This window comes from Rhinolophus ferrumequinum, chromosome 18 (assembly GCF_004115265.2).
Source record: "Rhinolophus ferrumequinum isolate MPI-CBG mRhiFer1 chromosome 18, mRhiFer1_v1.p, whole genome shotgun sequence".
NCBI lineage: Eukaryota > Metazoa > Chordata > Mammalia > Chiroptera > Rhinolophidae > Rhinolophus > Rhinolophus ferrumequinum.
Genome location: NC_046301.1, coordinates 59,704,080 through 59,724,829, shown reverse-complemented (window position 1 = coordinate 59,724,829; position 20,750 = coordinate 59,704,080). Strand labels below are relative to the sequence as shown.

At 54.7% G+C, this 20,750-nt stretch overlaps 4 protein-coding genes across 8 annotated transcripts in view; 2 read left to right on the top strand and 2 right to left on the bottom strand.

The window, feature by feature from the left end:
* TJP3 (tight junction protein 3) overlaps positions 1–6,341 on the top strand; it is a 29,989-nt gene extending 23,648 nt beyond the window's left edge. For all 5 annotated transcript variants that reach the window (XM_033134135.1, XM_033134136.1, XM_033134134.1 and 2 more), the window contains 7 exons: positions 1,561–1,656; positions 3,443–3,513; positions 3,917–4,127; positions 4,198–4,298; positions 4,658–4,924; positions 5,664–5,710; positions 6,117–6,341. In XM_033134135.1, coding sequence (XP_032990026.1) covers positions 1,561–1,656; positions 3,443–3,513; positions 3,917–4,127; positions 4,198–4,298; positions 4,658–4,924; positions 5,664–5,710; positions 6,117–6,219 — 896 coding nt within the window. In that variant the 3' untranslated portion in view covers positions 6,220–6,341. The remainder of the gene's footprint in view (positions 1–1,560; positions 1,657–3,442; positions 3,514–3,916; positions 4,128–4,197; positions 4,299–4,657; positions 4,925–5,663; positions 5,711–6,116) is intronic.
* A 90-nt stretch (positions 6,342–6,431) lies between these two features.
* On the bottom strand, positions 6,432–13,121 carry APBA3 (amyloid beta precursor protein binding family A member 3). Its single transcript, XM_033134138.1, has 11 exons — positions 12,987–13,121; positions 11,823–12,419; positions 11,694–11,733; positions 9,157–9,302; positions 8,948–9,034; positions 8,701–8,862; positions 8,111–8,290; positions 7,823–8,035; positions 6,960–7,079; positions 6,731–6,871; positions 6,432–6,650 (listed from the first exon to the last, which is right to left on the bottom strand). The coding sequence occupies exons 2-11, from the start codon at positions 12,396–12,398 to the stop codon at positions 6,579–6,581; spliced, it is 1,737 nt and encodes a 578-aa protein (XP_032990029.1). The 5' UTR covers positions 12,399–12,419; positions 12,987–13,121; the 3' UTR covers positions 6,432–6,578.
* Positions 13,122–13,878: 757 nt separating this feature from the next.
* MRPL54 (mitochondrial ribosomal protein L54) lies at positions 13,879–15,910 on the top strand. The gene is made up of 3 exons (XM_033133486.1): positions 13,879–14,036; positions 14,771–14,936; positions 15,571–15,910. Exons 1-3 carry the CDS (start codon positions 13,919–13,921, stop codon positions 15,701–15,703), a joined length of 417 nt encoding a protein of 138 aa, XP_032989377.1. The 5' UTR covers positions 13,879–13,918; the 3' UTR covers positions 15,704–15,910.
* Positions 15,911–18,294: 2,384 nt separating this feature from the next.
* On the bottom strand, positions 18,295–19,480 carry RAX2 (retina and anterior neural fold homeobox 2). The gene is given in 3 exon segments (XM_033135549.1): positions 18,295–18,402; positions 18,404–18,640; positions 19,247–19,480. Coding segments are annotated over 3 exon segments (561 nt in total). The 5' UTR covers positions 19,463–19,480.
* Positions 19,481–20,750: the final 1,270 nt, after the last annotated feature.

Sequence of the window (20,750 nt, the reverse complement as noted above, 5' to 3'; positions counted from 1 at the left end):
ACCCAAGTGTCCGCATCAGCTGGTGAAGAGATAAACACAGTGTGGTCCATCCATACAAGGGGGTGTCACTCAGCCATAAAAGGAGGGAGGCGCTGACAGTCGCTACACGTGGATGGACCTTGAACACACGGGGCTCATGAGAGAAGCCGGACACACAAGGCCACACAGTGTGGGATTCTATTTACGTAAAATGTCCAGAACAGGCACGTCCACAGAGACAGGCAGTGGGATGGTTGTTGTTGGGGGCTGGGTGGGGAGTAACTACTCATGGGGATGGGGTTTCTTTTTGGAGAGATGAGAATGTTCTGGAACTAGATGGCGGTGGAGGTTGTACAACATAGTGAATGTACCAAATGCCACTGAATTATACACTTTACAACGTACAGGTTAAAGTAAATGTCATGTTATCTGTATTTTACCATAATTTAAATTTCACATTATCTCTATTTTACCACAATTGAGAACTACATACACACACACACAAAACCAGCACATAGAACCTTTCCCTACTTGAGAAGGGTGGTGGGGAAACAGCCTCATCCAGATTTCAGGAAGGGAAGAGATTAAGCGCCTGCCCACAGCCACAGGTGTGAAGGGATTAAAACCAGAGGCAGAGGCCTTTAGAAAAAAATACTGCAGTAGGTTGGGAAGAGCTAGTCACCCAGGATGAGACAGGACTGAGCTGCTCTTCAGCTGCTGCACCAATGTCCAGAAGAAAAACTTAAAATCAAAGTCCATGACTACCCCCAGCCAATGAAAGTTTAGAAATCTGAATATATTGAGCTTTTAAGAGAGATAGGCCTAGGAGAGGAGAAAAAGAGAATGTACAAAAGAGGGCTGGCTACTTACTTTATTCACAGCAAGATGATTTCTGCACCCATTTCCTCATTGATGAAAATGTGTCAAGTTAGTCTAGAGGTCGGCAAACTCTTCCTGCAAAAAGCTGGACAGTAACTGTTTTAGGCTTTGTGAGCCAGATGGTTTCTTTCAAAATTATTCTTCAGGAAGGCAGTCATAGACAGAACATAAACAAATGGACATGACTGTGTGCCAATAAAACTTTATTTACACAAATAAGCACTAGGCCAGATGTGGCCCTCAAGTTGTAGTTTGCTGACCACTGAGTTGGCTAGGTTCAACTGCTGTAGTGACAGCTGCATTACAAAAGTTTCTTTTTCAAGTAACAGAATCAGTGTAAATAATTTAATGTGGTCTGGCTGCTTCACAGTTTCAGGGACCCAGGCTACTTGTCTTGTTTTTCTGCCTTACTGTGTGGTCCAAGATGGCATGTCCATACCCACATTCAAGCCAGCAGGAAGGGCCCACCCCTTTCCTTGAAGGATGCAACCCAAAATTGTACACAATTCTGCTTGTACCCCGTTGGCCAGAACTTAGTTACATGGCCATCCCTAGCTGCAAGGGAGGCTGGGAGATGTAGTCTTTAGCTGGGCAGCCATGGGCCTGGCTCGATATACCACTACTGTAGAGGAAGTGGAGGGTGGTTGTGCAAGAACCTGCCTCAAATGGGATCCTGATTTCTATCATTTCTCTGCTCCTCAGCCAATTTCAAGCGCCCAGTGGTGATCCTGGGACCAGTGGCAGACATTGCTATGCAGAAGCTGAGTGCTGAGATGCCTGACCAGTTTGAAATTGCAGGTGAGAAACCAGGTCCCTTGGCAACCTTGTTGGTGAATCATGTCACAACCCTTTCCCAGCCCTTGGGGCTGAGGCAGCTTGAGAGGGGCTGCTAATGACACTGTTTGGGGGTAAGACGTAGAACATGAACCACCAGCACCCCTTCCGATGCCTGGGCCAGACATCCTCAAGCAATCACGGCACTCTGGCTGGATAGAGCCTCAGAATCCTTAAGACAGTTCACCAGGCAGCCACTGCCAATTGAGCCAATGTACCAGCTGTTCCATTGGTTCGAGATTTGTCTATTGAGCTATGGACACTGCATTGAACAAAATACACAAGGCCCAGCAAGGAGACCAAAAATTAACAATTACAGAAATAAACTAAAGTAGGGGTCAGCAAATGACAGCTCCCAGGCCAAATCTGGTCCACCAGCTATTTTTACACAGCTTGCTAAGAATGCTATTTACATATTTTAAATGGTTGAAAGAAGTTAAAAATAATTTCCTTGTGACACATGAAAAGAACTGAAAGCTGCAACCTGAACATGAAGTTTCACAGCAGCCTTATTCACAACAGCCAAGAGGTGGAAACAACCCAAGTGTCCATGGACGGATGATGGTTAAACACAGTGTGGTCCAACCAGACAATGGAATATCATTCAGCCTTAAAAAGGAAGTTCTGAGGCCGGCCCAATGGCTCCGTTGGTTGGAGCGCCGTGCTCCTAACGCTGAGGTCGCAGGTTCGATTCTCACATGGGCCAGTGAGCTGCGCCCTCTACACCTAAGATTGTGAACAACAGCGCTCCCTGGAGCTGGGCTGCAGTGAGCAGCCAGAGGTTGGGGTGAGCTGCCACCGGCTGCTGTGTGCTGCTGTGTGCTGCCGTGGGCTGCCGTGGGCTCCCATGTGCTGCTGTGAGTGGCCGGTGGCCAGCGTGAGTGGCCGGCAGCAGACCAGCAGCCAACTAGAGCTGCTGTGAGCTGCTATGCGTGGCCGACCGGGGGGAACGCAAGGCTCCTAACACCAGCAGGGGCCAGGGAGCTGTGTCCTACACAACTAGGCTGAGAAACAACGGCTTGAACCGGAGTGGGGAGGGGGAGGCAGAAGAAAGGGGGGAATAAAAAAAAAGGAAGTTCTGACACCTGCTATTATACAACATGGATGAACTCGGAGGACACGATGCTCAGTGAGAGAAGCCGGTCACAGAAGGACACACACTGTGTGATCCCACTCACAGGAGGTCCCAGAGGGGTCAGATTCACAGAGACAGAGAGTAGATGGTGGGGCCAGGGGCTGGGGGAGGGGAGGGGGGGTGAGTGTTTAATGGGGACAGAGTGTCAGTTTGGGGAGCTGGGAAGTTCCGGAGATGATGGTGGGGACGGCTGCACAATGTGAGTGCACTTAATGCCACTGAGCTGTATACTTAAAAGGAGCTTCTTTTGGGTCACAGCTCAAGCAGAGGCCTGGAGTTGGGACCAAGCCTGGGAGAATGAGTGTCTGGAGCACAGGCTCTGCATCAGCCTCCTGACCTTGCCACTCACTGGCTCTGTGACCGTGAGCTGGTGACCTTATGTTCCTGAGGCTGTTTCCCCATCTGCCAGATGGGCCAGTAACAGCCAGCCCTTCTCGGGAGGAGCTGAGGACTGAGGTCAGAAGGGAAACAGATCAGCTGCTGCTGCTAGGATTCCTCTCAAGGGCAGTGGGGAGCCATGGTGGGTTCTTGAGCAGGGGAGAGGCCGGTAGACATGAATTTGAGGGGTTAAGGGACCACCGTCCTGAAGCTGCTGATTGTCTCTTCCCTGCACAGAGAGCGTGTTGAGGAATGACAGCCCCTCCAAGATCATCAAACTGGACACCGTGCGGGTGATCGCGGAGAAAGTAAGCAGGACTGTGTGTGGGTCCCATTTCATGTGTGGGGAAACTGAGGCCCACGCATCCAACCTCTTCTCACCCCACAGCCCACAAGTATGTTGTCCCATGGGTTCCCCCTTTCGGAGGCTTTGTAATGTGGGGGGCTTGAGGGGATAGAAGCTGCCCAGTCACACAGCAGCAAGTCCTGGAAAAAGGCAGAGAGACTCAAACTGGAGCCCTGGTGCTAATTCGCTGTGCTCTGGGTTATCACCAACCCCCACCCACAACATGCTCGCCTGTGTATGCACTATGCTGGGGTCCACTCTGATCTCAGACTCTTCATCTCCAATTCTTCACCTGTCTTTTTGGCCTGTCTCTGGGTGTGTTTCTTTCTCCACTCTTTCCTTCTCCCACCATGGGCCCCGCCTAGGACAAGCACGCACTCCTAGATGTGACACCCTCGGCAGTTGAGCGCCTCAACTACGTGCAGTACTACCCCATTGTAATCTTCTGCACCCCCGAGAGCCGCAAGAGCCTCAAGGCACTGCGCCAATGGCTGGCTCCTGCCTCCCACCGCAGCACCCGCCGCCTCTATGCTCAAGCCCAGAAGCTGTGGAAGCACAGCGACCACCTTTTCACAGGTAGGGAGGGAGCAGGGGACCCAGGGTAGGCAGTGAGTCTCTTGGCCGCACTGATGCCCCCTCCCCACAGCCACCATCCCTCTGCGTGGCATGAGTGACAGCTGGTACCAGGAGCTCAAGGCCATCATCCGCGAGCAGCAGACACGGCCCATCTGGACAGCTGAGGACCAGGTACCAGGCCAGGGTTTCGGGCCCCTGTCTTGATTTAGGGCAAGGTCAGGGGTTGGGTGTAGCCAAGGCCAAGATTTGACCTCAGATTAGGGTCTGGACCTGATGACACTGGGGGTAAGATGCGATTAGAGGACTCAGTTTGGGGGCTGGGGCTGGAGTCAAGGGTTGGGGCTCAGCCTTGAGTCAAGCGAAAGGTCAATGGTCAGAACTCACCCTGGGCTCAAGGGTTAAGCCTCAACTTGAAGATCAAGGGTCTTACCTGGAGTGTGAAGGTGGTGTCCGGGGTTGGGGTTCGGTCGGAAGTCCGGGAAGGCCTGGGCCAGGTGTCTCGGCTCAGTCAGGCCATACCCACCCCACAGCTGGATGGCTCCTTGGAGGACAACCTGGACCTCCCTCACCATGGCCTGGCTGACAGCTCCGCTGAACTGAGCTGTGACAGCCGCGTCAACAGCGACTATGAGACGGATGGTGAGGGCTACACGGACGGTGAGGGTGGGCCCCACACAGAAGTGGACGAGGGGCCCCTGATGCCTGCCCTGGCCAGGTCCTCCGAGCCTGTGATGGCAGACGAGACCCAAAGACAGAGGGATCATCATGGAAGATCCTCAGGTCACCAAGGGGCCCAGGTGAGCAGGGCATGGGGGTGGCCCCAGCAAGGGTCTGGGGACAGGGCAGAGACACATGGGGACCCTATTTTCTGCCAGGAAGTAATCAAATCAATATCTGGACCCAGACTTAGGCTATCTATAGATTTAGACACTGAGTCACTTATAGCAAATATTTTAACTTCTGTGCACGAAGTTTCCTTATCTGGGATACCGGGACAGATGCTAAAAGTCTTGACATAACAGGTGGTTCTTTGAAGTCAACACACTTAGCCCAAGTTCTTGCCCACAGTAGTTGGATATTGAACAGTAACAAATATTTAGTTCTTGTGGGGCTGCCTCAGCCCCTATAGTGCCTGACTAGGTAAATGTAAAAATGTACCAATCTGTGACGTCTCTGGTTAGAGTGGTGCTCCCGGGGGTTGTACAGTGCCTCACCTGCTCAACTGTCCATGGAAGCCGACTTATAGGGCAGGCACTGTTCTAAGCGTTTTACATATGCAAACTCATTTATGAACTGACAATATCCCTCTGAGAAATTTTACTGATGGAAAACCCAATTCCCCCTTTGTTGACAGGCTAGATCTCAGCCAAGGCCTTCCCCTGTCCCAGCCTGTTTTCTCATTTAAAATTGGAGATGAGATGCAGACTTGGGGGGTCTGGCAAGGACAAAGCCTGTGGGTAGCATTGCCTGGGCAAAGGTGGGAAAGGGATTTATCATACTTTTGGGGGAAGTGTTAACCTCCTTTCTCCCTTCAAGGAGGACAGCCGCCACCCACAGGGTCAGTGGCGACAAGACAGCATGCGGTAAGAGTCCCCGTACTTCAGATTGGGCCCCTCAACCTTTTCCCTGGGACTCAGGGTTTGGGTAGAGGTGAACCTACAACCAAGAGACCTACAACCAAGCTATGCCTTCGTGGTGCTCCTAACCTGGTGGGCAGCACAGACAGACAGAGCCACTCTAAGCCCCATGTAGCCAGGGCCATGGATGTAGGAATCCTCTTCCTGGGAGCAGAGACTTCCTGAAGGAGGGGGCACTGGAGCCAGGGCTTTGAAGGCTGTGTAGGAGCTCATTAATAAGGCTCAACCTCCAAATGCCCAGCCTTGCTCATCTCTGCCAAAACCCACTGTGTCTAGCAGTCAGCTTCAGGTGACAGTAGTTAAGTCCACACCCTTCCCAACCACAACCTCTATTCTATTTTCTGACGCCCAGGACATATGAGCGAGAAGCTCTGAGGAAAAAGTTTACACGAGCCAGAGATGTGGAGTCCTCCGATGAAGATGGCTATGGCTGGGGCCCAGCCACTGACCTGTGATCCCCTCCCACGTGGCCAGCTGGGCCATCCTCCCTTTTCTTCCCTGGAGCTGGGACTCAGTTTCCCATATAGAACCTCAAACCCTGCCTCCCTCCACCTGGTCTTTAATAAATATTTTCACAGTACTGGTTTCTAGTGGCTTCCAGGAAGGACATGGAGCTGGAGTCCTGTCTTTCCTCTCTCAACCCCACATACCCTGGTCCGAGACCTCACCCATTTGATAAGCTTTTAATTTTTTTTTACATCAGAAAATAATACAGAGCCAAGACTCCTCCGGGGCCCTGGGCAGCCAAGGAGGCGCCGCGGATGTAGTTCCACGGCTGGTGGGGTTAAGGCACAGTGGTGGGGGTGGTGGCCAGTCACAGGTACACGGGCTGCTCCTGGCCCGTGAGCAGGCGGTAGGTGGCAGCTGGCATGGTCTTGATGTGGACCTGGGGGGAGAGGAGGTGGTGGCTGGAGGCGGGCCTGGGCTGGTGGGAGGGCACCCCGGTCCCACCCACTGCCCGCACACCTCAGTGTGGGCCTCTGTGAGCAGCTCAATGACGCGGGCGTGTGGCGTGGCCACCACACTTTGCCCATTGATCTCAATGATGCGGTGCCCCACGCGGACGCCCCCGCGCTCGGCAATGCCCCCACGGAGCAGACTGCAAATCTGGCAGGGGACAGGAAGAGGCCATGCTGCTCAGGGGGCCACACTGGGGGCCGCCCCCCCAACCCGGTGCCCTGGGCTGGGGCCTCACGATGCCATCCTCCACGCAGAAGCCCAGCTGCTCTCGGGCATGGGGTCGGCGGATGATGGCCGTGGTGACCGGCGGGCAGTGGACGATGCTGAGGGTCACCAACGTCTGCGACTTTACCTCCTGTGCAGGAGAGGGGATGTTGGCCCAGCTGGACCACTGGGGGCTAATGGACCTCTTGGCAAGCTGCAGCCCCTTCTGGGCCTCAGTTTACCCACCCGTAAAATGGAGATCTGGAGTCAAGGCTCTAGGAGACCTAGATTCTAGAAGAGCCCTTGAGAAGCAGTTAAGAACAGAGACGGGAGCTGGGTGGTGTCAGCACTGGAGCCGTGTGGCTTCTCACCTCCCTGACTCCCTGGGCCTGTTTCCGCATAGTCAAAAGCAAGTTTCTAGCAGTGTCTACCACACAGGGTGACAAACGCAGGGTGACATCCTACGTGAACCATGTCAGACATGCCCTTCTGACCTGAGGTCCTTCCAGACCTGACCAGAGAGGTCCTGCCTCTCTGGGCCTCAGTTTCCCCAAGTGGGCAACAAAGGTAAAGACTCGAGAACACACAGGCTGCCTCACAGAAGACAGAAAAAGCCGCTGGCTCTGCCACGAGCCGCCTACACCCCAATCCCATTCCCACACCGGTGAGGTCTTCCTGGATGGGCAACGTCCCCCCTCCCAGCCTGTTTCCTTAAGTGCACAGGAGCCGGTAGGACTTTTAAGTTCTACCTGATCCCTCTGGGCTGAGACCTGTCCAGAGAAGGTAACTCTGTGGCCTTGGGCACAGATACATGGCCCTTCCCAGATACATGGGGAGGTGAGCCTGCCATCGGGGGGCCCTTGGGCCAGACCCTGCCACCCCAGGAGAACTCACACGGATGGCAGCCTGGACGGTGGCCAGGGGCAGCCCCACTAGGCTGGTCCCATTGATGGCAGTAAGGCGGTCCCCGATGCTAAGGGCCCCCGAGCGCTCGGCGGGGCCCCTGTGCAGCAGGTTGGCGATGACAGCCGTGGGCAGCAAGGAGCCCCAGCCCGACTCCACCAGGGCCACTCCCAGGCCCTCACCCTTGTGCTTCTCGATGACCACCTGGGAGGGGACACGGGTGGGTATGAGGGCCACTCAGTGGGGGACTGGTAGGAGGTCTCCCGTCCACTTGCTCACCTCCCTGCAGTTCTCGCTGTTGGAGAAGTGGTCGAGGTCCCCGTTGTGGAGGTGGCCAGGGCCCGTGGCCCCTTGGTTCTGCTGGGTGCCCACCTGGCTGGGGTCAATGCCGCTTTCCCGCAGGAACTGGCTGTAGGCCACAGCGAAGGCCTGGCCAATGGCCTGAGCAATGAGCTGGGCCTGTGGTGGACGGGCAGCGTCTCTCTGGGAGTGTCCCGCCCTCCTCCTCCCAGGCCCCCAAATCCTCTGACAAACTTAGGGCCCAGCCTTCCCGCCCTACCCAGGACAAGATTTCCAAGAGACAGCCTGGGCAGCTTTTGGGACAACAGCTTCTGTCTTGGGGAATACACTGGGGACGGGAGGACAGACAAGCCTGGGGCAGGGAAGGTTTCGGGAGTCAGCCACCAGTCTGAAGGTCTTATGTACAGACCAGAACATGCGTGACCTATGGGGGCGTGGAAGACAGCGGGCAGTGCTGAGGACCAACGGAAAGATGCCGGGCTGAGAGTATCACCAGGTGGGCTCTGGAGGAGGACGAGGGCTGCCTTGATCTTTCTCTCCCCCAGGATACCCAGAGCCCGGCTGCTCACGTCCTCTGAGTGGAAAACATGGCAGATCATCTTGTAGAGCTGGTGGCCGTGGGCCTGGGGTGCGGGCCGCCGGGGCAGCCGCCGGCGGGCCATGATCACCAGCACGCTGCCGATGTCAGCGATGTAGGAGATGGTCTGCAGGGTGTGGTCCATCAGGGCCTCCTGGGGAAGGGCAGGTCAGGCGTGGGTGGGCAGCAGGCGCCTCGGTGCAGCTCCCCACGCCTGAGGCCAGGCCTGTGCCCTGTACCTGGGAGTCAGCCATCAGAACCTTGATTCTCTTGGTGGAGATGAACAGGTCCACCTCTGTCATGGGCTGGGTCTCCCCATCGGGGGCCTGTAAGGGGTGAGGTGGGAGGCAGAGGACCCCAAAGACCCAGCCTCTGCCCCACCAGGCTCCAGGGCCTTGGAGGACTCAGCCTGCAGCCCACCGACCCGCCCACTGGCCCTTGGCTTCACCTTGACGCGATCCATGGCCTCCTGGGCTTGTGCCATGCGCGTGCTGGGGGGCGGGTTCCGCTCGGACACCAGCTGGGTGGAGCCCAGGTACTTGGCCCCAAATATGACACCATCAAGGAGATCTTCATGGTCACAGGGACCCGAAACTGAGGGCAACAGGGAAGGCATCAGCCTTCGAGAGCCCCCACCAGGCTCGTGGACCCCCATGGGCTTGGCCCAGGGTCTCTGCTGCCTGAATAGTCTGGAAGCACAGATAAATCTACCCTCTTACAACGTAGTATTGTTGAGGCTCACGGGTCCACCCGCACGGTCCTAGGACATCCCATCAGCCAGAGACAAAGCACAGCAGTTCGGCCCTCGCAAATCTAGGGCTATTCAAGTAGTCCAGAACCAGCTCTGTCCATGGCTCAAGGACTCCCAGGCAAAGGATCCAGTTTCTAGGGGCTTCTGTGAGTCCTGAACCACAGCTAATCCAAAACAGCATTAGTGCTCACAGATACCTCCACCCTGCATTTCTAGAATTCCATGATCTAGATGGTCCCACTCCATTCCTAAAACCCGAAACATCATAGAACAGTATCAACTCTACTCAATGGTTCTGGAATTCATCATCAATCTAGAGGCAGTTAACTCTGCCCACTGTTCTAGAATTCTCCCCTATCGGTCCAGAACCGTAGACAACTCTACTCCATGGTCATAGAACTGCCCAGAGAAACTGTCCACATGTCTAAAACTCTCAAGAGTGTCTAGAAACCCACATGGCTCTGATCTATGTCTCCAGAACTCCCCAACAGGTTTCAAACCACAGAATTCTGTCAGGGATTCTAGAAACCTACACCACTCCAGAATCAGACTTTTCCACTTCATGATTCTATGACTTCTTAATTATGGTAACATCGGGTAGCTCTTCCTACGGTTCTAGAATCCCCTCAATAATTCATGACTACAGAGACACCCAGTGATCCTGAGAATTATCTGAACACCCAGAAACAAACTCTGCTCATGGTTCTAGAATTCCCCCAAACAAGCCCAGAACCATGTAACGCTTTGCCCCCATGGTTCCAGAATCCCAAGCAACATAGAACCAGACAGATCTGCCAGCAGCAGTTCTACAATATTCTAGCCAACAGTTGTCGCTTTTTGGTTTGGAATCATAGATATAGGTCCCAGTGAATTAAGCCACATTCCTATGAACTTAAACCACACGAAGCTGTGCTCGCTCTCCGTCATGATCTAAGCATTCTGGAACAATAAGACAACTCTGCTCTGGGGTTCCAGGACTGTACCATCCAATATGGCAGCCACCAGCACATGCAAGTATTATGCACTTGAAATGTGGCTGGTCTGGATTGAGGTGTGTTATAAATACAAAATGCACACTGGATCTTGAAGCTCTAATACAAACAAAAAATCAAATAATTGTGAAACGCTAATTACATGTTGAAATATTATTTTAACTATATTTGGTTAATTAAAATGTGTTATTAATATTACCTTTTAAAAAATGTGGATAACTAGAAAATTTCGAGTCACATATGGCTCACATTATATTCCTATTGTATGGCACCACTCTAGAACTTTCCAAAGACTCTAGAATTGGACAGCTCTAGAACACCCAGCTCTAGAACACCTCTGACTGGTCTAGAACCAGAGGTAAGTTCTATTCACTCTATGGTTCTAAAACTCCCTCCCCAGTCTGAGTAGCCCCAGATAGCTCTGTTCGTCATTCCAGAACACTCTCATCAGCCCAGGTTCCTTCAATCTAGAAATGCAGGCAAAATGCCAAGTTCTAGAACTGCCTAGGTGACTCATAGCTCCATCTGTGACTCTAGAACCTTCTTAGAACTACAGGTCCAAACCAGCTCCTCTTCTCACAATTATAGACTTTGCTCTTTGATACGTAGCCTCAGATAATTTGGGGAGAAAGTCTGGACTATTCCAGGTGGCCATTGGTTCTTCCCATGACTTCAGGGCAGATGCGATTGGTACTTTCCTGCAAAGGGCCAAACACTAAATATTTGTTATTTTGTGGACCAAATGGTCTCTGTTGCAACTCAACCTGGCCATTGTAACACAAAAGCCACCACAGATCATATGTAAACGAATGGGCATAACTGTGTCCCAATAAAATTTTATTTGTGGACACTGAAATTTGAATTGCGTATTATTTTCATGTGTCAAGAAATATTATTCTTCTTTTGATTTTTTCCAACCATTTCCAAATGCAAAAGCCATCATCACAGCTCACAAGACATACCCGAACAGGTGGTGGGCCGATGTTGGTCCACAGATGGTAATTTGCCACCCCTGCTCTACAACGGAGTGCTACAAATATCCAAGCCTGCCCTATCAACCTCTACTCCTTTTAGAACATTTCCAAGTCTGTCTCTTCTCTCAGGCCGCCTGAAATCAAAACCAACCTCAGAGCCTCTCTAGAAGCACCTCCGTACTGGCAAACTGCGCCAGATTTCAGGAACCTGATTCAGGCTGTTCTGAAACCCCTAGGTCCCTGGGGCCAGGGTGGGCGGGACACTCACCCTCCTGGAGGGCAGGGTATGAAGCCGCAGTCTTGGGGCTCTAGAAGAAGACAGAAGAGGGGCAGGACTAAGTCCCCCCAGCTTGGCTCCTGGCAGCAGAGGAGGCCTTGGGGGTGGGGCAGGCACTACCTCAGTATTGGCAGGCTGCTCTTTAGGAGCAATCAGAGGGACTGTCTCCAACCAGGGTTCCGTGGAGCTGCTTGAGCTTCTGCTGCCACGTCGCTCGGCAGAGGCTCCCTCTGCCCATTCCTGGGGGCCAGTATCTCCACCTGGGTCCTCAGGGGGCTGCAACAGGCGAGGAGCAGGGTCTGGAGGCTCCTTGGGACAAGACTGGGAAGGAGGGGACTCCTCGAGGTGCAAAAGGTTCAGCAGGTCATCCCGGCCAGCCTCAGCAGACAAGAGCCCATGGGCATCAGCCTGGTCCTGGGGGGCCAGGCCGTGGCCGGTGGCAATGTGCAGGGGGCACGGGGATCCATCTGGGGACAGACCCACCAGATCACCTGGCAGAGCCTCAAACTGTTGTACAAGGTCCTGAATATTTGGCCCGTCGAGCTCCATCTGATTGAGGCTGCTGGGCCCTCCTGGCACCAGGTCCCACTGGGAGTCAGAAGTGAGGTCCTGCGAGGGCACAAGCACGTCCCTGGGCTCCTCTAAGTCCATGGCTGGAGGCCCTGGAGAGGGTCCGGGGGTTGTCAGGAACTCCATGCCCCAGGCTAGGGCCAGTATCTAAAAGAGATTCAAAGATTAGATTGCCTGAGTACCACCTTGGTGCCAGGCTCTAACCGTTTATACAGGACACATAATTTAATCTCCACCACACCCTGCAAGGAAGGGACGGCTACGAACCCCATTTTACAGCTGAGGAAACTGAGGCAAAGAATGGGCTGTTGTAAAGCAGTGGCATCCTGGGCTCCAAACCCAGGGGGGATGGGGAGGAGTCCTCTATACCTGTTACCCAAGACCTCTTCCCACCCGGGGATCCTGTTCATCCAACCGTTACTCTTCCAAGTCTTCCTTCCCCGCGACGTGGAATCCAGGTTTGAAATACACCCTGACTATACAAACCCAACAGGTGCAGGTCCCCGAGATCCCGGACATAAGACCCCAGCCCAAGACTTTAGACCCAGGACCCCAGACACAGACCCGGACCTCAAACCCAGTCTGAAGACACATCTTGAGCCTAAAGCTACGAGTTAAGACCCCAGTCCTTATGCAGACCCCAGACTCAAGACTTCAGTCCCGTGACCTCAGGCACTGGCCCCAGGCGCTGCTCTGCCCCACCGGGACACTCACTTCCAAACCGAGGTGGCCTCACCCCGCGCGGCCCCCCAGGACCCCACGTCCGGGGTCCATTTGGTGTGCCCAGCCACCGCCGCTCGCCATTCCCGGCCAGGGCGCCGGCAGATTAATCCGCGCAGCGCTCCCCGCCCACTGGGCATGCGCATCCTTTCGGGCCTGCTGGGAAATGTAGTTCTCCCAGTCAGCATCGCCGCGCGGGGGTGCTAGTTGTCGGACCCTCAGGTTCGAATCCCGGGTTTCCATTCATGCAGCGTGGGAAACCCGGTTGTCCTCCGGGCCTGTTTCCTCAACTGCAAAATGGGGTCAGTAACCACTGCCAGCATCCTACGGCTGTGGTCATTCCAAGGGATGGTAGATGGGAAGATACGGGACTGGAAAATACTAAAGGAGAATGAAAGGTGGTCTCTTTCAACTACGGGGACAGGAAGCAGCGCGGGGAGCCTACTGCAAACGGACTTACGGTTGTTTGGCTCACAGTAGGGGGCAGACTGGCGCGTCTTGGCTTACCTTTTTCTCCCTGAGCCTCGGTTTCCTCAATGATAAACTGGGAATAATACCTTGTAATTGTGAGGATTAAAGGAGATCAAGCCGGTTAAGGATTTACCAATTGGTCCGAAATATAGTCTATCTAGTAAGTGTTCGCTTTTTAATGACTTTTAGGCTTTAAGTAATTGCTCATTGGACAGAATCGGCGCTATTTACGGTAAATAAGTAACCGAAGAAGGGCAATAAGTCAATGAAACATCCTGTGAAATCTCCTCATACAGCAACTGGGGTATCTATAAAAGTTGAAGGAAGTCAGTGAATGTATGCCGGAGGCTGGCATACATTTCCCAAGAATCTCGAGTAGGAGCTTCTAACTCCCAAGCACCCTTTGGCCGCTGACGTCTCCGGAAACATGCACTGACAGGCAGCCGGTATACGTCATGGCGGCTAGACGACTATTCGGGGCTACCCGGACCTGGGCTGGCTGCCGGGCTCGGGAGCTCCCGGACCCGGCCGCTCCTGGAAGACTCCTCGTGCGGGGTTATGCCAAGAAGCCGGGTAAATTGAGTTAAGAGGAACCAACATGGGGACTGCGCAGGCGCTGTTCGGGGAGGGTCTTAGAAGCCACACACACGCATAAAGAGGCAGACGGCTAGGGTTTACGCGCAAGCGCAGTTTGAGGGGTGTAGAGCGCGGTAGGATTCAGGATTCACTGCGCAGGCGCCAGCCTGAAGCTGTGCGGGCTGTGACCCGGTTGTTACTTGGATCAAACGCGCTTCACTGCGCAAGCGTGGGTTTGGTTTTGTTTGGGTAGTGGGTGGATGGGAGGAAGTTAGGAACTGGAGTCACAGCCCTGTTCCTGCCCCGAGGTCGCTGTGTGACCTTTGGCAAGTCATTGCCAGAAATTCGAGGATGCAATGAGGCCCATTCCGTATTAACCACGTAAGCAAAAACAAAACAAGGTTACAGTGTTTGAATTTTAGCTGGATATAGCCTTGCCTGATTTCCTTTTTGAGAGAAGGGAATTGGCAAATTAATGTTAGGTCTTAAAGAGACATAGCAGCACTTTCTCCCAGAGATAAGCAGTAAGGATCAAAATAGAATTCAAAAGGAATGACTTGGTCATTCTGAGCATCTGTTATTTAATGCAGTATCCATGTCCAACTTAAAATCATTTTGAGTGCAGCCGACACGCTGCAGCCAAGGCTGGGGGCCACCCAGAGAGACGGAGCAGGAAAGGAAGGTTGGCCTGAGCGCAGAGCTGGGCTGAACTGACTCCCCCCCTACCCCAGTCATTAAGGGTGGCAAAGGCAGCAAAGCTGGTGTGGGCAGTGATGCCCTGAAGGACCCAGAGGTGTGCACAGACCCCGTCCGCCTCACCACACACGCCATGGGTGTCAACATCTACAAGGAGGGCCAGGATGTGGTCCTGAAGCCCGATGCTGAGTACCCCGAGTGGTGAGTGGGCCAGACTGGAGAGCAGGGAGAACCAGTGATGGGGTGAGGAGGAGCCTGGCTGATCGTATCAGAGGTTTCTGGGAGGGCTTCCCTGGGGAGGTGATGCATGAGTCAAGACCTGAGTGGGTGGAAGGAGCTTCAAAGGTGGAGGGAACAGCCAGTGCAAAGGCTCTGGGGCAGAACCACCTGGTTTACAAGTGGGACAGCAGGGAGGTCACAGAGCCCAGTCCTGGCAGGGCCTGGGGGCTGCAGGGAGGATTTGGATTTTACTCTTGGCCCCGAGAACAGTGGCAGGACATGGAAGCCATTGACAGGTGTTGATCCTTAAAGCTGGGGAAGGTTCAGAAAGGTGGGTGGGAGAAAAGGCATTACAGGCAGGCAGGACCGCAGACAATGGCCAGGAGGCAGAAGGCTTGGCGTGTGCCTACCTCAGATAGTGCTTTTGGGATGGGGGTGCCCCCTTGTTCCACAGCCAGGAACCCAGTTCAGAGAGGGGGAGGGACCACCCTGAGATCATGCAGCCCACCGACCCAATCCTGGCACTGCCTCTGCACTGCCTCTTTCCAAAGTGCCTGGGGCCGGGGAGTTGTGGGCGGTTTGCTGGCAGCCCTGATTCCTGCCCATACTCCATCAGGCTGTTCCAGATGAATGTGGGGCCCCCCAAGAAGCTGGAGGAGCTGGACCCTGAGACCCGGGAGTACTGGCGGCTGCTGCGGAAACACAACATCTGGCGCCACAACCGGCTAAGCAAGAACCGAAAGTTCTAGAGGGGAAGAAACTGAGCACAGTGACCCTCCAAAGGATCTCGATAGGCCCAACATCTTCCCCATCCTGCTTCACAGAAGAGTTTTTATTTTCCTGGAGAAAACAGACTTTTCCTTACTTGTGTTCCTGTGTGGCCCCCACCTCAAGGCTGGATCAGGGTCCTGGGGACCAATAAAGACCTCTTGGGGATGTCATTGGCAGACCCTGGACGCTGCCGGGTGTTGTCTGATGTGCCGGAGGGAAGTGGGGTGGGTGGTAGGGAGGTGGCACCTCCTCAGACACAGTGGTTCCATGGCCCCAGCCTCCACTCCTGGTGATCGGCTGGGCTTCTGCAGGTCCATCTTCACCTCCAGACCTCACCCTGATTCCTGGAATTCCTAGCACTGCCCAAGAGGCCCCAACCCCACTCCTCAAGTTGGAGGTTTTTCTAGCAAAGCCTCTCTTGGTTACAAAGGATTCAAACCCAACTTAAGCCGCGTGAAACAAAACAGAGTTTACAAGCTTCTGGAACTGAAATGTCCAGGGGTAGGGCTCGCTTCAGGTATAGCTGGATCCAGATGCTTCAGTATTCAGCTTTGTGGCTCCCTCCATCTCTGGGTCCCTTTGACCCCCACTTGGTAGCTCTGTAGGACGGGTGGCTCCAGGGCTTCTGGAGCCCACCCACCCACCCCGTTCAGTAAGCGCAGCCAGATGGAAAGGACTTCCCTTTACCTCCTGCCAAGATCACAGGTTATCTTCATGGGCCAACCACTTGAGCCTAGGAACATGGGCCTACCAACTGTCCTGTCCTAGTGCCTGGCTCCCACTGCCACCCCCCTCACCAGGAAATGCATCCTGGAGCATGCAGGAGGCATCCCAGCTCTGGGCGGTCCTAGCTCCTGCCCTGTGTGGCTGTGAGGGAGGGGTCTCGAGGACAGTGGCCCAGGCACAAGGCCAGAACCCACCTGATTGCAGGAGGCTGGGGTGGGGACCCACCCCCTGTTATGGCCCCACTCCAACAGGCATCTGTGTGTGTTGGGGGGTGCCTTCCTCCATGCCCCAGAGTCCACACTGGAGGGACAGGGCAGGGTTCCCACAGCTAATTCTGCCTGGTCCCAGAGCCCTTATCCGCTCAGGAGGACTCGAGGGGATTACCAGGAACATGCTCTCCCTGGTGGCCTGCCCTAGGCAGACGGAGTGTCCCAACTCTCCCAGGATCTCAGGGTAAAAACCAAAGTTGTAATTGCAACAGGGCCCTGCCTGACCTACCCTGTCACCTCCTTGCCCTCACCTCTCTCCCCCTCACTGCTCTATGTGACACATGGGCTCCTAGCTGTTCTTCCAACTCACGTGGCTGGGCTGTGCCCCAGGGCCTTTGCACCTATGACTCGCCTGCGTTGCTCTTCTGCGGTCCCCATGGCTCCCTCCTTCACCTCCTCCAGGTCTCTGCTCGCAGGTCACTGTGAAGCCTACCCTAACCACCATATTCAACTGCAACGCCTGCCATGCACTTCCATTTGCCCTTCCTGGCTTTATTTTTCTCCCTTGTATTTACCACCAGCTGGCGTTTTATGTTTTAGGGTTTTTTTAATCATGCATCTTGTCTCTTCCACTGGAATGATAGCTCCATTAGGGTAGGGATTTTGTCTGTTTTGTTTACTGTTGTGTCCCCATCACTTATTGGGTGGGTGGGGAGATGGATGGATGGATGGATGGATGCATTGGGTTGAACAGAACAAATGCTGGCCCGCCCCCAGGACCCCCTCCCAGCCTGGCTGGGCTAGGAGATGTGATGGGGTCTGTGGTCAGTGGGGACATGAGCCACACTTTGAAACATGGAGCGAGCAGGGATGGACAATGTTCTCCCATCATCCCCCATTAGCCCTGGCCTGGGTCCCACCTGGGTGCCACCGCTTCCCACGCTAGTAAGGACCCAGTGTACGCCTGGGGCAATAGAGTCAGGCATGAGTTTGAAAAACAGCTGCACCCCCTACTGGCTGTGTGCCTTCAGCAAACTGGCTTCCCAACTCTGGGCCTTAGTTACCTCCCTGTACAATGGGGCTGAGGGCTGTGCCGCCTCGTACCATGGCGTGGGCCAAAAGCACGCTGTGAAAGGAAGCCCCTGGACAGGAGCTGCTCTGCTGTTACTAGTTATTTCTCGGAGAGGGAGGCCCTGAGAGCCAGGCTGAAAGATTAGGAGGGATTGAGAGTCATCGACTCACAGAATTAAGGTCCTGGTGGCTCCCGATTACAGCCTTACCGTCCCAGGGCCTCCAAATCCATCCACCACCACCCATTTGACAGATGGGGGCACTGAGGCCCCAAGAGGGGTAGAGACTTCCCCCTCAGGCCACCTATGGCCCTGCCCCCTGGCCTGGAAACCCTGTGGCCACCTCCTTCCCAAGATGGCACCAGTCTCTCTGAAAGGCAGGGTGAGGTCCACATGGGTGGCCATGGACAGGGAGGGTAGGGATGGCAGGGGTCTCAAGTCTTGCTCTTCAGTGATGGCCTGGCCTGCTGGTTGGGCTGCTCTGTGACCTTGCCTAGATCTGTCACCCAGCACGTCCCAGGCCCTCGGGACAGGTCGAAGAGAGAGGGCTGGGTGGGCACCTGGTTAAGCCGATGGCCAGGCCCTGTCCAGAGCCTGTGCGTGCTCCTTGGCCAGCAGCCGCAAGGATGTCTTCTCCAGGGTGAAGCCATCTGCAGCCCTGGGCCCTGGGTCGAAGGACACCTGGGTCGAAGGACGCCTGCAGTCCTGGGCCAGGGCCCAGGAGGCGAGGGAGGGCGGGCAATGTGGGGGGCCTGGGGTCTAGCCAGGGATCCAGGGCCAGTGACATGGCCGGAGGGCGGGCAAACGGCAATTCTGGGGCCTCAGGGAGCCTCGGGGCTGCCATGGCCCCTGAGCCCGACTCCAGACGCTCCTGGCGCCGCCACTTGGCCCGGCGGTTCTGGAACCACACCTGGAGGCAGCGAGAAGGAGCTCCCAGCCCAGGGCTGGTGGGGAGGACAGCCCGCTCCCCCCCCAATCCATAGCGTCTCTCTCTGGACTTCCCAGCCTGCTGTGGTGCCAATAGGTTTTGTTATTCTGCCTCAAGGCTGTGCTGAGAGAAGGAGCCCTGCCTCGTGGCACCCATTGCATTGCCCCGAAATCTTTTCTGAATCTAATCCCTCCTCGCCATTCTCTTTGCCCAGGTCCTCAGGCTCCTCATCCTCCTCCCTTATCTCTTCTGGCCCTTGATCATGAAGTCCAAGCCACTCAGCTCAGCATTCAAGAACCTTCGAAGGTCTTTCTCAGCTCCATTTTCTGCTTCCCCTTCCACCTAACTGACACCTAGCTCAATGGAAACGCCTCTGACTTAACCTCTGCACATCCTCGTACACGCCGTCTGGATTCCTAGGAAAACGCCCTTTCTCCTTTCTATCTGGCAAACTCCTACTCAGATGTCACAGCCCCAGTCCCACACCCCCTCCTCCGGGAGGCCTTCCCAGTTTCTCTTCCACCCAGGCACTGGGAGGGTTTCTATCTGGATACAGCTCCATCCCTGGGTCCTTGGGGGTGCCCTCACCTGCACACGCACCTCTGGCAGGTGCACCTTGGCTGCCAGCTCCTCACGGCTATAAATGTCTGGGTAGTGGGAGGCCTCGAATGCCCGTTCCAGCTGGTGCAGCTGGTACGTGGTGAAGGTGGTGCGGTTCCTCCGGTGTTTCTTCTTGGGGGCCTCCTCGCAGGGTGCTGGCCCCCCACCCTCAGCCACTGGCCCCTCACCAGGACTCAGGAACATGGCTCCTCCTCACCTCCACCTGGCGGGACAGCAGCAGGACAGTTAGCGGTGAGACTGCAGGCTGGGGAGGGCAGGGGAGCTCCCAGCACGGGCTGGGTCTGGGGTGAGATGTGGAGGGCCTTTCCCTCCATGGGGTCCTGCACTTGTTCTGCCTTCCCAGTCTCTCTCTGTCAGGCTCAGATTATCTCGCTCTGTCTCTGTTTCCACTTCCTTCTCTGATTCTTTTTCTGTGTGCGTGTCTCTGTGTCTCTGTCCCCCACCTTGATTTTCTCTTTCCCTCTCCCGCTCTCCCTGGCCACCTCTTTCTCCCTACATCTCTGTCTTTCTGTCTGGTCGTCTCTCTCTGTATTTAGGACTCCCCCAGGAAGGAGGCTGGGACACTGCCCCCTGGAATGCTTCCTTACCCCCAAGTCCTCTGCCCTGGGGGACTCTCTGCACCCCTAGCTTCCCCCGCATGCCCACCTTGCCCCCCCTGCCCAGTGCTCACCGCCCCCAACAGTCCTTGTCAGGCAGTTATCCACAGGGCTCCCGCCCCAGCAGGCTCAGCACTTTCTCTGCTGCTGGCCTGACCCAGCCAGACCCGAGGAGGTGGGGTCGAGTGGGGGAGGATTAGCACAAGGTGATTAATTGAGATGGCCCCTCCTGCCCAGCACTAGCTGCCCTGAGCTACGAGGAAGGGCTAGGCAGGTGGAGGGCTGGGGGTTGGGGAGACTGCCAGCCTTGGTCCACCTCCCCTCGCAGCAGGACACCAAAGGTCTCCCTGTCTCTGGGCCTGTTTTCCTGGCTGTAAAATGGGCGGCACCAAGACCTACCCCATAGGGCTCTCACGGGACTCAATGAGGCGATGAAAGAGCATCGCACAGTGATTGGCATGCAGTGACTACTCAGTGAATGTCTGCTGTTACTGTTTTTATCAGCGAGGCCAGAAAAAGGCCCTCTTAGACTCGTGGATGTCAACGGAGCTGGGGAAGCAGAGGTTCCGAGAGGTGAAGGCAATTCTAGTTTGCTCTTCTGGTTACTGAACAGGGCATGACATAAGGGGCATTTTAGCTGGGTTTTAAAGTATGAATAGAAGTTCACTCTTCACATACTCAATAAACACTTATTGAGCACTTGCTGTATACCAGTGAACAAAACAGACACAAATGTTGGAGCTGACATCCTACCATGTTTCCCCGAAAATAAGACCTAGCCAGACCATCAGCTCTAATGTGTCTTTTGAAGCAAAAATTAATATGAGACACGGTTTTATTTTAATATAATGTAAGACTAGATCTTGTATAATATA

What these genes read in the sequence shown, in the direction of transcription:
- APBA3 (XM_033134138.1), bottom strand. Translation starts at nt 12,398, where the DNA reads ATGGAGTTCCTGACAACCCCCGGACCCTCTCCAGGGCCTCCAGCCATG. An exon ending in ATACCCTGCCCTCCAGGAGG is followed by an intron (nt 9,303 to 11,693) that starts GTGAGTGTCCCG and finishes TGTTGCCCTCAG; the next exon opens with TTTCGGGTCCCTGTGACCAT. An exon ending in TCACAGAGGCCCACACTGAG is followed by an intron (nt 6,651 to 6,730) that starts GTGTGCGGGCAG and finishes CTCTCCCCCCAG; the next exon opens with GTCCACATCAAGACCATGCC.
- MRPL54 (XM_033133486.1), top strand. Translation starts at nt 13,919, where the DNA reads ATGGCGGCTAGACGACTATTCGGGGCTACCCGGACCTGGGCTGGCTGC. An exon ending in GGGTTATGCCAAGAAGCCGG is followed by an intron (nt 14,037 to 14,770) that starts GTAAATTGAGTT and finishes CCCCTACCCCAG; the next exon opens with TCATTAAGGGTGGCAAAGGC. An exon ending in GATGCTGAGTACCCCGAGTG is followed by an intron (nt 14,937 to 15,570) that starts GTGAGTGGGCCA and finishes ATACTCCATCAG; the next exon opens with GCTGTTCCAGATGAATGTGG.